The sequence below is a fragment of the Salarias fasciatus genome, chromosome 20 (genome assembly GCF_902148845.1).
Source record: "Salarias fasciatus chromosome 20, fSalaFa1.1, whole genome shotgun sequence".
NCBI classification, from domain to species: Eukaryota; Metazoa; Chordata; class Actinopteri; order Blenniiformes; family Blenniidae; genus Salarias; species Salarias fasciatus.
In genome coordinates, this window is record NC_043764.1 from 23933823 (window position 1) to 23948367 (window position 14545).

General features: G+C 42.1%; 2 protein-coding genes across 2 annotated transcripts; both read right to left on the reverse strand.

The window, feature by feature from the left end:
- Positions 1-882: 882 nt before the first annotated feature.
- Positions 883-2878, reverse strand: hoxc12a (homeobox C12a). Its single transcript, XM_030119159.1, has 2 exons — positions 2287-2878; positions 883-1121 (listed from the first exon to the last, which is right to left on the reverse strand). The coding sequence occupies exons 1-2, from the start codon at positions 2876-2878 to the stop codon at positions 883-885; spliced, it is 831 nt and encodes a 276-aa protein (XP_029975019.1).
- Positions 2879-10686: 7808 nt separating this feature from the next.
- On the reverse strand, positions 10687-13857 carry hoxc13a (homeobox C13a). The gene is made up of 2 exons (XM_030119030.1): positions 13194-13857; positions 10687-10943 (listed from the first exon to the last, which is right to left on the reverse strand). The coding sequence occupies exons 1-2, from the start codon at positions 13855-13857 to the stop codon at positions 10687-10689; spliced, it is 921 nt and encodes a 306-aa protein (XP_029974890.1).
- Positions 13858-14545: the final 688 nt, after the last annotated feature.

Genomic DNA, 14545 nt, shown 5'->3' on the forward strand with positions numbered 1-14545 from the left:
CAACTAAAGTAACGCAATCCATGCAGGATTAAGTGGTTTTTTTGTTAGGACAAGTTGAAAGGTAATAAAAAATATATGTTAAACAAAAAAACCAAAAAAAAAACTTTAAAAACTTGTCTGTAAATGAACCAAGTCTTTGGGATTTTTCCCCCCAATGCGCAGTCATAAAGATAGATATGGATTACATTGCGGGTTTATTTCTCCCTCTCCTCGTGCAGACTTCAGACTTCCTTGCCCGTGACCGTGAACGTGTCCACAAACTGTGGAGGAGGACAACAACGATGTTCCTCTGACACGCCGAAAGAAAGATCTGTTTTAATCACACTGCTAACTCTTGACAAACTATTGCGCAAATGCGCACCAGTCAGCTTTTCAGACTGTTATTTCAGGCCTCGGTTCAGATGTTATTGAATGGGCCCCGCTCTCTTATTTTCTCAGACTAAAAAGGGAACAAAAGGATGTAGTCAGGATGTGCCATCCCCAAAAGAGGCTGCTTTGAAGACACATTCCGCTTGGCCAACATTTAGGGCGCATATTGATCTCCTGACAGATTAGGAAAACAACCCTATACAGAAAACACATTCTCACAGTTTCTTGTGCGATTATGCCAAAGATAAAGGCTCACCGACATGTAGAGAGCAGCTTTGGATGCCAGATAGAGGCAGGGGTTTTTTTTCTTCTTTTTTTTTTTTGTATTGTTACTTTTGGGCTTTTGACGCCCGCACCTTTGATTGAAAAAAAACAAAATAAAATAAAATAAAAATACAAGAAAAGGTTGTGATATTGTGAGATGGAAGGATGAGTGCATGCACAGAAAGAAGACCTAGGGGAGCGAAGAAGGCTTGGCTTTTACTGCCTATCGATTCACCTTCTGCGGCATATCTAAAAGTAGGCCAGAGCTTGCTCCCTCAGCATGAGTCTCTTCTTCTTCATCCTGCGGTTCTGGAACCAGATCTTGACTTGTTGGTCGCTGAGGTTCAGACGATCCGAGAGCTCCCTCCGCCGCTGCCTGGTGATGAACTCGTTCAGCATGAATTCACCCTCCAGCTCGGCCAGCTGAAGTTTGGAATAAGGTTTGCGCTTCTTCCTGGTCCGGGTGTGCATCGGGTACCACGGGGCACCTGGAGGAGAGGGGGGAGGAAGAGGGGGAGGACGGGGGAAAAGGAGGGGGGGGGGGGGGTGCATGCAAACGATTAGCCATCACAGTTGCAAAATCACGGTCACCTCCAAGGTTATGGTGAAGCCACGGGGGCATCAGTTGTCAGTGGCAAGTTGAGGTAATAGCTTTACAAGGCTGAGACAGTCTAACATTCAAACACTTCACTGGACAACACTCAGCAAATTATTATTGAGTCTTTATTCACATTATTATAATAGTGTACTGTATCTTTATACAGCTGTCTAAGGCAGTGTAAATGCAGGCGTTATTCTCACTAACAAACAGGAGGTTGCTGCTGTTATTTGCTGCAAATCCCAGAAGAGGGAATTCTGCTTCATCTGAAATTCAGAGAACTGACGCCCCTGGAAGCTGTCACTTCCTCCACGAACAGCCCAACTGGATTTGTTTTGGTAGATTTATCTGAGACTACTGAGACTTTTCTGACCATGGCTGTTGTTTGATTTTTTTTTTCTTTTACCCTCCTTTAAGTAGACCACCAGTATACCGCGGTTTGTGTCACAGGAAGTTTTATTGTTGCAGTTAAAGCAGCATTAACGTGATAATTAAGCCGTGCCTGCAAATACCTCTACTTATTTGCGAGTTTCAGAGCATATTAAATGACTCTTGAGTCCACAGCGACAGATATTAATTCTGTTTACGAGTCATTAAAAAGAAAACTCTCTATTCGATGCAGCCATCCAAAGCGGCTCGCCTCTTTAAATCACTGCTCTAATTCGTTGTGTACAGAGTGCAGCAACACGCACAGACAAAATCCAGCATTTACAGGTGAACGTCAGACTTTCACTGAAGCTCTCTAAATGTGATGACAAGAACTAACTGCTTATTCAAAAAGCTGAAAGGGAATATGGTTAGGCGAGGTGATCTGTAACTGTACACAGCCACATGCTGCATGGAGTATTTTAGGGCAACCCCTAGCGGCGTTTACGCACCAAGCAGCTGCCCTGCAGGCTAATCCAGGCTGCAAGTTGTGCATCAAGATAACGAGATCTAATGGCGGAGTCACGCCGCAAATGCACACAATCTGCACACCTCCTATGCAAACACGCGAACATCCGTTTCAGATTATACGCGAATGAGAATAATAAAATATGAAAACCGCCACCCACCTCCGCCCGAGGCTATGTTGCTTGAATGGCTTCCCGGTGACACCAGGGTCTGTGTGTCGCTGGATGGAGGCTTGCTGCCCTCGTTGAGCAGAGACGAGCTGGAGTCGGACTCCATTGACTGGCAGGACGGCGGGTCTTGCGCCAGCTGCTCGGTCCCGTAATCATATTTGGAAAAGGCGGCGCTGCTGCCAATTCCAATGTGCATCCCGTGGTCAGATGTTAGGGATGATGATGTGTCTCTCGCCCTATCCTCTCGCTTGAGGCTGCTGCCACCTGAGCAGGTCTCCCTGCTCCCGCTGCCGTTGTTGTAATAACATTTACCGTCTTCTGGTCTGGTAATTTCACACGACCGGTTGAAGGGAGGGTTAATAGACACGGTGCTGCTAAAGTAGGATTGAGAATATCCATTGCACGGCTCCGAAGGATTCCACGGGAGGGAGCAAACATTGTCCCTTCTCGGGTACGAGAGAGACGGTAGCCCCGCCAGTTGTCCCCCTGAGGCTCTAAAATTCGGAAAGTAAAATGTGTCTCCAGTGTGGATGTTTACCAAAGGTCCCACAAACCCTGGATTAAGGAGATTATGCTCGCCCATTTCCGCGGGCCCGACCAACAGCTTCTAGTTTATTGCAATCTGACATTTAACATAGTTAAACCTGGAGGGGCGCGTGATTGGCCATCCACAAACCACGTGTCCAGGACAACTTCTGCTACACACGGTACCACCCACTTGGTCCATCTCAGACAAAACAAAACATTAACTTCTGTATTACAGAGGTTTATAAGCTTTTTAAAAATACTATAAACCTTTTTATTAAAAATCTAGAATCTTGTTTTTCTTCTCTTGAACCGTGCGGAGTCAAAAAGGAGCCCAGGCTGCTTCTCTTTTTACACTCGTGGAACTGTCCACGGCCTCGTTTAATGTCTTTATAAGCTGGCAAAAGTTTTTAAAACGCCTTTTCTTATGAAAACTATTTTTCTTGAAGGAGAGGGTGCAACATGACGACTTGTTTTCTAGCAAATTATGGTTGAATTCCATGTCATATAAAGCTGTGATGTCCCAATTTTACAAGCTTGTTTTAAGAAAAGACTGATGCTCATTGCCGCACTCTCCTCATATTTACAGTAACGGGGTCAGCAGGTTGAAGCCACTGGCTCTGTAAAAGAGGACGATATTCTACAAGGTTACTTTAAGAGGGTATATTTCACATAATATCCTCTAGTACACCTCACATGAACAACTTTAACAGATACCTCCAATAAACGTTCGCAGCCAAACTCTAGTGGGATTGTTATACCTCTCACAATTCTTTTATATGAATTTTACAAGATATCAGAGGGCACTTAACTGATTCAATCAGCTGAGAGTCGCTCTGTTTTATATCTCACTAATTAGTTGATTTGTAGATGCAGCAGTGAAGACACTGAACAAATATATGTGGTGATAGTCACCCTATGTCCTGTTTCCACACAAGGAAATCTTTCAGACTGCAGCACTGTAAAAAAGCTTCTGCACTGTGCACACAGGGTCCAGGCATTCTGCAAACAGCTGGTTCAACTATTTCTCATGTGATCTCTGGTCATCAAACCAGCCAATCATCATCCTCTAACATATTTTCAGTCCGGCTGCTTTGATGTCCATCTCTCACAAAATAATTAATAGATTAAATTAAAAAGTGAATATTTTAAAATTCCCATAACTTCTTCTCCCCCCATTTTTGCAATTTCAAGCCTGTAACAATTTTAATGATCCCGCTTTTCCTTTATAAATCCTTAAGCTACCGTCGCCCCGCGCTCCAATAAAGGACGCCAAATCAATTTATGGATCTCCAAAGTTGTCATAATCCAGCACAGGGGGGTCTTCCTATGTCACAATTATGGGCAGTTAAAACAAAAAAGTCTGACTGCATCAAGGACAAATAGTTTGACTCATAAAAGAGGACAAACTGGAATAAAAGGAGGAGAAAGCGAATCCGGGCTATAACCGAGCACACTGCGCTCAAGTTCAGACGCACAGTCACGGTGCTTGAACTTGATGTTGAACTCAAATACTTCATCAAAACGCATAGAGGAGGCACAAACTGAAAAGAGAATATTTAAAAAAAATTACTTAGTAGCCTTGCAAATATTCTGTAGGCTGAAGTGAGCCGTTTACGCACAGATTTCATTCAAATGAAGTTAATTTGAATATGACTCCAAATCTGAGCCGCTATCTTTAAAATAAAAGCATTGTCCCATGTGACTAAACTAAATCAAATATATAATCAAGAACTTTGAAGCAGTCGTTAAATAATTGGCAAAAAAAATAATGATTTATGGCATCAATTAGTAATGGTGTAGTGAACTTTAGGAATAATAAAAACTTGCAGGGTTACAGTAGCTTGCACATGCATGCTGAATGCTGCTAGTTGCGTGTTGCAAAATTGCCAATGAAGTGTTATGTGAGAGCACGAGCGTTCATTTAAACACTAGTTTGACAGCGATTTGCAAGCCAGCCGTTATTTGATAGCCGCATTCGTCACTTGCAACCACATATATCCCATCTAACCCAAAGGCACCGGGCCTGGCTCTGGCCTTAAATAGAAGGAAAAAATATCAAATGTTTGAACTGGAGAAGCACTTGGAGATCCGCTGGGGTTTCACTCTCTCCACAAGAAGATCACTGCACATTCCTGCATCTAGTTAGTGCGTCTCGCAATGCAACACAACATCAATGCAATATCACATCAGAGGCCTTGGTGTGTTTTGGTATCAGTGCACGGCTCCGTGTGTCACTGCAACAGTTACCAAGAGCAAGGAAAAAAAAAAAGAAAAGAAAAAAAAAACACACACACTCACACACTCTCTCTCTCTCTCTCTCACACACACACACCCACACACACACACAGAAGCAGAGTGACGTTTGGAGCCAGGCGGCCCGGACGGTGTGCAGGCTTTACCTCGGAGAAAGAGGCCATGTGTTGCGCCTCCTCGCCTCGCCTCTCCACGCCTCCGATCCGCCGCTCCCCACAGATCCGGATCTGACATTCACACAAACTGCAGCTCTGTTCACTGAGATGTTGCCAAATCTGAGCAGGAGCCACGGGCCAAGCGCGCCACGCGAAACGAAAAGCTGCTGTTAATAATAACAATTTAAAATAAATAGAAGTAGGTAAAGCGCAAACAGCACTGTCAAGGTCACTGTCTAGTACACTGTCTGCTCCATATTGAAATTAGGCTCCTGGATTCCCCTGGTCCTGTCCAGACAGGGCAATAGCTTAAACAAAGGGCTTTTCTTCCCCTTTTTCTCCCTTTGATTCTCTGCAGGCAGGTTGCCACAGTTATAGCCCTGTGCAACCCCTTTAAAGCTTCCTTCAAGGGAAACCGACCGTCAAGGGAAGTCTAAAGATGCCACAAAGGTGGGGACGTTTATCTGGGAGGATTTGTTGTCAGCAACATCTCACATTTTGCAAATATCAACACTCATTCAGAAAAATCTTCCCAAAATATGTGTAGTTTTGTTAATAAAAGTCATGTGAAAAGTTCTATATCAGTGTAAGATAGTAAATAATATATTATTGCTTGAATTTTAAAATGAAAAAATTCATAAATATTAAAAATATAACATCAAACAAGCACAAATATGCTAATTAAAGTTGGATACCTGCATTTATAAAGGAGCATTGGAGTCACGCCATTGTTACTGACGCTTGAACTTGACCGTCAGTGTGAATAAACACATAAAACAAAAATGAGGTGCTGCCGTCTTCTTTATCTACAAAAACTCTAATAGCAGCCTAATAATATCAATTTCATGTATTCATTATTTCAATAATAATTTACAAGCACTTGGTGAAGAAATGTAAAGTGCGTGTGTGTGTGTGTGTGTGTGTGTGTGTGTGTGTGTGTGTGTGTGTGTGTGTGTGTGTAATAATATGCAATAAACAAATACATCAAATGATCAAATGAAGTCTAAATTGTTCATCAATCAGAAAATTGTTTTTATGATCAAGATATTTTGAGCTGACACAAAATGTGTAGCTCAGATAGATGAAACTAATTCCTACAATATTAATAAAAATGTAAAAAAACTTCCTCGTCCATCCTCAGAGCAGCTGTGATGGATATTTTTTTTAATACAGCACTCCAAGCAGAAATTCTACTAAAAAAAAAAAATATTAAACTGGACGTGAAACCAGTTTTTTTTTTTTTTTTTTGGTCTTGTGATTCTTTGACATGTGAGAATCAGATGAACGGAAACTCGACATCATATGAATCCCAAACTCTATCAATTGATTGTATTTACGAAACAAATCAGGAAAACAGCCCCATTAACAAACAACTGACAGGACAGGACAGACTGGGCTTTGTGGCTCTGATCCGGATCCTTCTACAATTATGAAGTTTTTCACAAACCTTTAAAAAAAAAGCCAACTCGAATTGTCTTCAATATTAAGACCAGCATTTACGCAACAGCAGAGCAGAGTCAAACAACAACGCTCATATTGATGAACTGCAGGCAGCAGCAGCAGCAGCAGCAGCAGCACTTCCTGATATTTTCCTCTGGTCACCACCAGAGGTTATCAGCCCCCTTTCTCATGTGTGAGCAGCTGACAGCGGCCTGCAGCTTTCACGCCTCCACACACACTTCACAGTTATTTCCAAACGTTTTCGAGGTAAAAACCCAGCATATAATCTCACACTACGAACAATCTCACAACTTTTACCTAAAAGTCCTTTCAATTCTAACTATGCTGACCACTTTCCTGATTGTATGTCAACCTTTACCCGGCAAAACAAATATTAATCCAGGATTGTTTAGAGTTTAATAGGTTTAAATTTACTACTTCAGCAAGTAAAAAACTAACTTTTTATGCAGATTTTCCATCTACATTTGTATATACTAATATTTGCAAAGTGCTCATTTAAATAATGATATTTGTCAAATGCAACATGTATTGTTTTACATAATTTACACTATTAAAAATAAATTGTTTTAAATGCCAGTTATTTCAACAGCCAAAACACCACAATCTTAAACTTACACTTTAAACTTAAATTTGAAATATAATACTTTCCCTAACCTGCTATTGTTAAATTCTCCTGTTCAGGTTAGTCACATCTTGGTGCGAATCACTGCTAAAAATATTCTCTTAGAAAAGATTCAGCAAAAATGAAATAAAAAAAATTTGATCTAATGTTTGTAACATCTAAAAACAAAAACAAAAAATACAAGCAATTTTTTTTTTAACAAACTTTATCACAGCAGTGCGCACATCGCTGCAAAAACACTCACGGAATAAGGGAGCACAAATTCATATATATTCCTGCCATTTCTCCCTCAAATTACTTTTTAGTCTGTTACATAAATATCTACTCTGCGAGATAAAAGTCATAAAACAAAGTGCATGTGGCCTACCGCATTATAGGAAGAAAACGGCCGTACCTTTAATCGTTCTACTGTGGGCGACGTCGTATTATTATTTCCTCTCGCTGTGGAGACAGTGTGGCTGCTTGCTGCGGATTACTGGTGTTGGTGTGAGACGTCAAAAGTCCTACCTGTCCTCCGTGGTCAATAACGCACACCTCATGAGGAGTGCATGAAGCCATTGGTGGTTTCAGACGCACGCATAACAAGTTGCTTTTAAAAGACAAAAGAACAGAGCCCAAATGTTAATGCAAAGCTCCGAGAGATGGTCAGAAACGCAGGTCAGGGGATATCGCTGCACTTCCCCTTTTTATGTATTTATGGCATGTCATTAAGTCCGGCTGTCTAGACAGGGAAATAGCACCTTGTTTGCCTACAAACAAACCGCCGGCATTGGTGTGCGCCCCCCTATTTATTATTCACAATCTGCTGTGATGTCAAGGTCAAAGTGACTGCATAGTCATGGTCAAGGGTAAATTAGGAGACCCAGAACTTTCCAGCAGGACTGGAGGTCCAGGGTCTGACCGCCTGCAGTCTGAAGTTAGGTGGGGGGAGAGAAAAAAAATTCCCAAAACACATCTGACTTGCAGAAATGAAAAGAATAATCTCTACATGCAGTGTAGGTTTTTTTCATCATTAGACACAGCAGGCCAACATCCAGGCTAAATATTCAGAATATATAAAAAGCTTTACGTTATTTTTAGAAAACTAATCAGTCAGTTTGTGTGTATGTTTTTTTTTAAGATTAAATAGAGAGACTAGAATTTGAAATGGGTATCCAAACTATCCGAAAATAATCCTCCACTATAATTATTCTCAAGACAGTCGCGTGTAAATGTTTATTTCCACGTAATATTCTCCTCCAGTCATTTCCATAACTGTGGCTGTTGCATATTTCACATTCAGGCCTTTATAGCCACAAATCCTGGCAACACGCACAACAAAAGCTTTCATATCCGCACAAAGCGCATAGCTCGACGAAACAAATACTGCAACTTGTAAAAATACTACAGAAAAAAAAAAACAAGATGGGGACTGGTTGTACGATTTGATCTTGGACGGAATTTCTGCGGGCAGTTTTTGAGCTCACGTGTTTCGGCGCAGAAACCGTGATGCCATCGAGACGCTGCTTGTGTGTCTGTCATGTGACATAATTTAATAGACCCTCAAGTTCATCGCACCACTCACCTGTACTTAATGCACACTGAAGCCATCGCAGTAGCATCCGACAGAGATCCCCATACGTGCATGACAGCACACGCGCGACGTGCTGCAAAGTTACATTTTACTCACGCAAATATTTCCTGGCGCAGTGACGTTCAGTTTATGTGTATGACTGTGCCCATACCCGCAGGCACAAGAATGATACATTTTATTTCATTTTGTTACAATTATAATAACAGGGATACAACAACCAGTCAAACAACCTGCGGATTATGACAAAGCGGGTGGATTTTAACTTGTGGGGAATAACTATTTATTCCTCTCATATCAGAGCTATTCATAGTTTTTCATTTCGGCATATTAACAAAAACAACGCCTGAACTTCATACAAGTTAGAAATAACCATTCCTGTTCGGGATTAACTAAAATTTATATTTCTGTGGAAGCTGGAGGAGCAACAGAAGTGAATTGTTAAGTCGCATCCGGATACATTTCAAACATCACATCCCACAAGTCCTAAATGAAGCCGAGAGCTCTTTATTCACTCGCTCATACACAGTGGAATAGTTTGATGGTCTTAGTTTGTAACTGTCAAAGTTTGCAAATTGCGTCTTGCTGGTCACTACTAACGCACAACCATTAAAACCCATTGCAATCCCCCGCTGCCAACTCATTCTTAATCAAGCACTTTGCAACAGATAATCTCCACTCGCACATCCGCTGGTGGAGTGGAGGACTTCAGAGCTCCTGCTGCTGAAGGAGACGCTGCATGTGGGATGGGGTTGATTGACTTGAATATGTGAGCATTTTCATAATCATCATTTATTTATGAAACACGTTACCAGTACGTAATTCAACACCACAATACAGTTCACATACTGCACCAAAGTAGAAATAACAGGCTTCGTACAAGGCGTGTGGACCAGCTCCAATGCTACACTTAAAAAAAAAAAATGTCCAAAAAACAAAACAAAACGATTGTGCATTTTATGTGTAATACTCACTGACTTTAATGGTTTACAATCATTCCAGTTGCATGACAGAATCCTTCAATGACAAAGGAAAACATACAGGATTTGGGGATATTCCAGTTTACAGTTCCGTCATACTAGATAATATGAATTAAATAATAAATGCATTGCACTATACAGATTAACAACCTAGCAGCCTTTGTTTCAGCCCAGGCTTTAAGTGAACACACCCCACACAGAGGAACACCGCTTCCGTAAAACCAGATGGAATTTTTTTTTTCTTTCTCAAGAAAGTTCTCTCGCTGTGAGCTTTTGTTGAAGATGATCAAGTCTCAAGTTCAACGAGTCATCACGCCACTGCAGTTTGTTTTTTTGTCCATGTGGCTGAATCTGTTCGTAAAATGACATCAAACGAAGTGTTTCCTCTGTTTTGAGATGCCCCGGCGCAAGTCTTACAAATGGCATCAAGTCCTTTAAGATTTGGCTTTGAAAAAAGAAAAAGAAAAGAAAACAGGAAAAACACGCAATACTTTGAGTCTTTGAAATACAGATATCATTTTAAATATTATATATTTATATATGTACATTCCTATAAAACAAACGTGAAGTGAAATTTTTCAATATTTTCACAGTTTTTAGAGAGTTGTCTCTAAATTGGAAAGTTGGGGGACAGATCGATGGACTTGATGATGGAAGTTAAATTAAAAAAAGTAACACTGAGTCAAAATGTTCTTCAGCCACGATTTTCAATGAAAGAGGTAAATTATATGGCAAGAGGTTGATCTCTCTCTTTTTTTTTTTTCCTTTTTTTCTTTTTGGAAGGTATGAGAGTTACAGTTTTCAAGGAGGTCGATCTTCTTATCAAGTGGTGTGCATGTGATTGTTCTTCGATTTACTGACGAACTTTTTCTCCTTGACTCGCCGGTTCTGGAACCAGATGGTGACCTGGCGCTCTGAGAGGTTCGTGGCGGCCGAGATGCGCCTTCTCTTGTCTTTGGTGATGAACTTGCTGGCTGCGTACTCCTGCTCCAGCTCCTTCAGCTGGATCTTGGTGTAGGGAACACGCTTTTTACGACCACGGCGATAACTGCTGACCTCGGGCTGCAATGGCACAACATCTGTAAGAAGGAAGGAGGAAAAAAATAAATAAGAGAAATATCAGACCTGGTGCAAAAACACTGCAATGTGTGGCTTTATAGCAGCAGGAGAGGAGGCGCTTCGGGTCAATTTATTCCTGCGGTGAGATGGTTTGTGTTTACATTTAAATGGATCATATACGGAAAATAAGAAAAATGTATTCACGCAATTTAATCCTAAAGGTCAGCCCCCGCGGGTTGTCTGATTGTGTGTGCGCGTGCACGCGCGTGCGCAGGTAATGGAGGGCTACACATCAAAAGGTTAAAGTCAAGATCTCAGGTGTGCTGCACCTGACATTTAGTGGCGTCTGTGCAGCAGCGTAAAATAAAACTATACAGCCCTCAATCTTTTGTTTCTATCAATGAACCATCTCTATATATTACCATCAAGTTACAGCCACTACAACTGGGCATTGTTTTCTGGTGGCCAGCGATCATTGTTATCGCCTCAGGCTGCACGTCAATACCTAATCTGCTTGTTGATTATCTGCAAACCGACATAACGGACATCTTTAATGGTATCTTGGACAAATCTCTCGTTAAGATGTTTAATTAAACTGCTGGCCACTGCCGGGTAGGTATAAACTACACGGTGTCAAAGTGTGTGCAGCGCGCAGGTCAGTCCCTGCAATTAAAACGACATGGGGGTAATAAGGAAACTGAAATCTTCAAGTTTTTTTCATGTTATTCATACTCCAAGTTCATGCGTAAAGTAAAGAACTCCGTGCGTAAATCCAATTTTGCCAAAATACAAGATTTTCCAGTGCATTTTTTTGGTCATTTAATATTGGATAATTTCATTTTTGACAAACTAAGTCTTGGGAATGTAAAATGCAGCCATTTAGAAACAGAAATAGAAAATAGACCCAAACAGAAATCAGTCGTAAGATACTTTTGATTCAAATTCAGTCATGTCTTGTGTTTCTGATTGTGGTTTTTAATTAAATTGTAGAAACGTCTTAACATCATTTTACAATTTTATTGCACTCATACATTAAATTTTTTTCCTATGTTAAATTTTGGAAATTGGGGCTGATTTTTCTGTTGGTGTTTTTTTTTTCTTTCCTATAGAGTAAAACAGCGTGTGTGTGTGTGTGTGTGTGTGTGTGTGTGTGTGTGTGTGTGTGTGTGTGTGTGTGTGTGTGTGTGTGTGTGTGTGTGTGTGTGTGTGTGTGTGTGTGTGTGTGTGTGTGCCAGAGAGAGGGGGAGCATCTGTGTATGTGTGTGTGTAATGTCTATCGTGACACAGAACGACGTGGAAAGCGCGCGCTGGTGTGATTTGCGGGTGTGCGCATCCGCGTGCCCGTGCTTGCTCCTGAGCATTTGCAATAAATAAAATAGAGGGGGCTTGGTGGGGATGCGAGGAGGGGACCCTGAAATGAAAATAGCTGCAGATTTCTCACAGATAATAAAGGCAGGAGGCAGAAGCAGCAGCCTGGTCCACACTCTGTAAACTGCATTCTGGACGCACTCCTGTGGCCATTAGCTGATCATGGATGATACATGCTGTGTGTCAGTCAGCCAGCCCAGGGAGCAAACACTCCATTCTTAATGTGGACAGATCGGTGTTGGTGAGTCACTCATGTGACAAAGCAGTGCAGTTGTGTGAAATTGTAATCCTTGGACACCACCGCAGGTCGCAGGGATTTACTAGTGCAATCCAAACACAGTAGGATAGCCAACTCACTATATTGCATTACAGGGGGCAAAGGTGTGCACTGGTGTGCCTTTTCTATTGTACGTGACAGAAACTGAACTATATTCATCATATGACTGTCAAAAGCAATACGCTCAAGATTTATATTAACCCTTGAAGGGCCATATACAATAGAAGTGCTCTTTGGACTCACAAATCAAATTTCTTGTAAATTTACTACATTTTACAAACATGCATGCTTCATTATATAATTGTACCAAAGAATATAACTATATATAATGTCAGGGTGCAGGAGGAGTAAGCACACCCACTCTTATGGAAACTGACAGCTGTGTATTTTTGCAGCACATTAGTTCAGCTGCACTCCCTGAAGAAGCTGGTCAGTTCACTTTAACTAAACAAAATCCACACACATGGAAAGAACAGCTCAGTACAGCAAAAACAAACACTGTGCACATATTTAAATAACCTTAATAATATGCTGACTATAACGAACTGATTAAAACCCACCAGGTGTTGGAAACATTAAACATGTAACTTCAAGGAACCTTAAAATGACATGAATGTTTTCCTACCTGGAAAAGGTGATTTCCACAGATGAGCTGACTGCGTCTGCTCTTTGGAGCAGTACACCTGCCCATCCCAGCCATTGGAGAGAGCCCAGTGTTGGTAGCCCTCCATCTGGATCAGGGCGTCGTGCCTCGGTTCCGGGTGCGCGCTGATACTGGGGACCACCGACACGTCCAGATATCCGGGGACAGCCTGATACGAGCTGGCGAAACTCGGGTAGAAAGCGAACTCTTTGGCCCTGGTCGACAGTTCTTCCGTGGGCAGCGCTGCGCTGGGCTCGGCGTATTTCTCTGCGGGGTGGTACGAGCAGGGCTTCTGCTGCAAGTTCACGTTGTGCGAATGAGACAATCTACAGCCGTAATAAGGGTTTCCAAAGGGGTAGCCGTAACTCAAAGATGCGCTGGAGGATGTCTGTGGAGCGGGGCACTGCCGGCCGGTGTCCGGAGAAGAAATATCCGAGTAGACGGAGCCCTGGTGGGTCGCTATGGTGCCAGAATGTCGTCCCAGCGCGGGGTGCGACATCAGGTCCCTGCAGTGGGTCGCAGGGAAATTACCGCTCAGTCCCTCCATTGTTTGGCTTTTATTCTGGCTGCTTTCATTCGGGCTTTTTTCATAAACGTACATCAAGGTGTCCGCCCAGCGTGGATGCAGAACCAGCGAAGTCGTCATATCACGGGCTGCCGATGCTTTTTAAAAGTCGACTACTCCAAGACGGACACCTCATTTCCAACTACATTTTACACCAAGCGCATGCGCACACGCGGCCCCTGTGTGTCCACTTCATTAAGAATCTGGCACGTGATACGCTAACAAGTCCTACGAGATTGGGCTTGCGAGCAGGGGCAGAGCAGCCCTTTAAAGACCCACTGCCTCGCCTGTCACCGTTTTTTCCTGCACAATACCGACTCCTATCATTGGCTTAAATCACCGAGACCCACACCCTTAAAGGGGAGTTTGGATACTTCCAAGATTAGGGCAAACGAAAACAACCTGTGAAATTTGGCCGACGCGGAGGACTGCCAGAGAATATTGCAGCCCATGATACATGTCACAGTTGGTAAATGGAAAATAAAAAGGTGCTTGCTCTCAGTTATTACGCTTTTTAAAAGTATTTCACAGCTTGCTTTTTACGCACTGCAGCACAAACTTTTCCACAGTTGTTCTTCTGCTCAGCGGGAGTTTTATATTTCGGCAAAGGATTTAGTTTCAGGACCAGGCACAATAAATATAATATTCAAAAATATGTGTTAAATCCGGAATATATGATATATATCAAATGTCTGTTATATACGTGTGTATTATGCGGCGCTGTCTAATCAAATGTGCATCTGACAGCGCCTCGCGTCTTTTCAGGACT

What these genes read in the sequence shown, in the direction of transcription:
- hoxc12a (XM_030119159.1), bottom strand. Translation starts at nt 2,878, where the DNA reads ATGGGCGAGCATAATCTCCTTAATCCAGGGTTTGTGGGACCTTTGGTA. An exon ending in CAACATAGCCTCGGGCGGAG is followed by an intron (nt 1,122 to 2,286) that starts GTGGGTGGCGGT and finishes CCTCTCCTCCAG; the next exon opens with GTGCCCCGTGGTACCCGATG.
- hoxc13a (XM_030119030.1), bottom strand. Translation starts at nt 13,857, where the DNA reads ATGACGACTTCGCTGGTTCTGCATCCACGCTGGGCGGACACCTTGATG. An exon ending in GTGGAAATCACCTTTTCCAG is followed by an intron (nt 10,944 to 13,193) that starts GTAGGAAAACAT and finishes TCCTTCTTACAG; the next exon opens with ATGTTGTGCCATTGCAGCCC.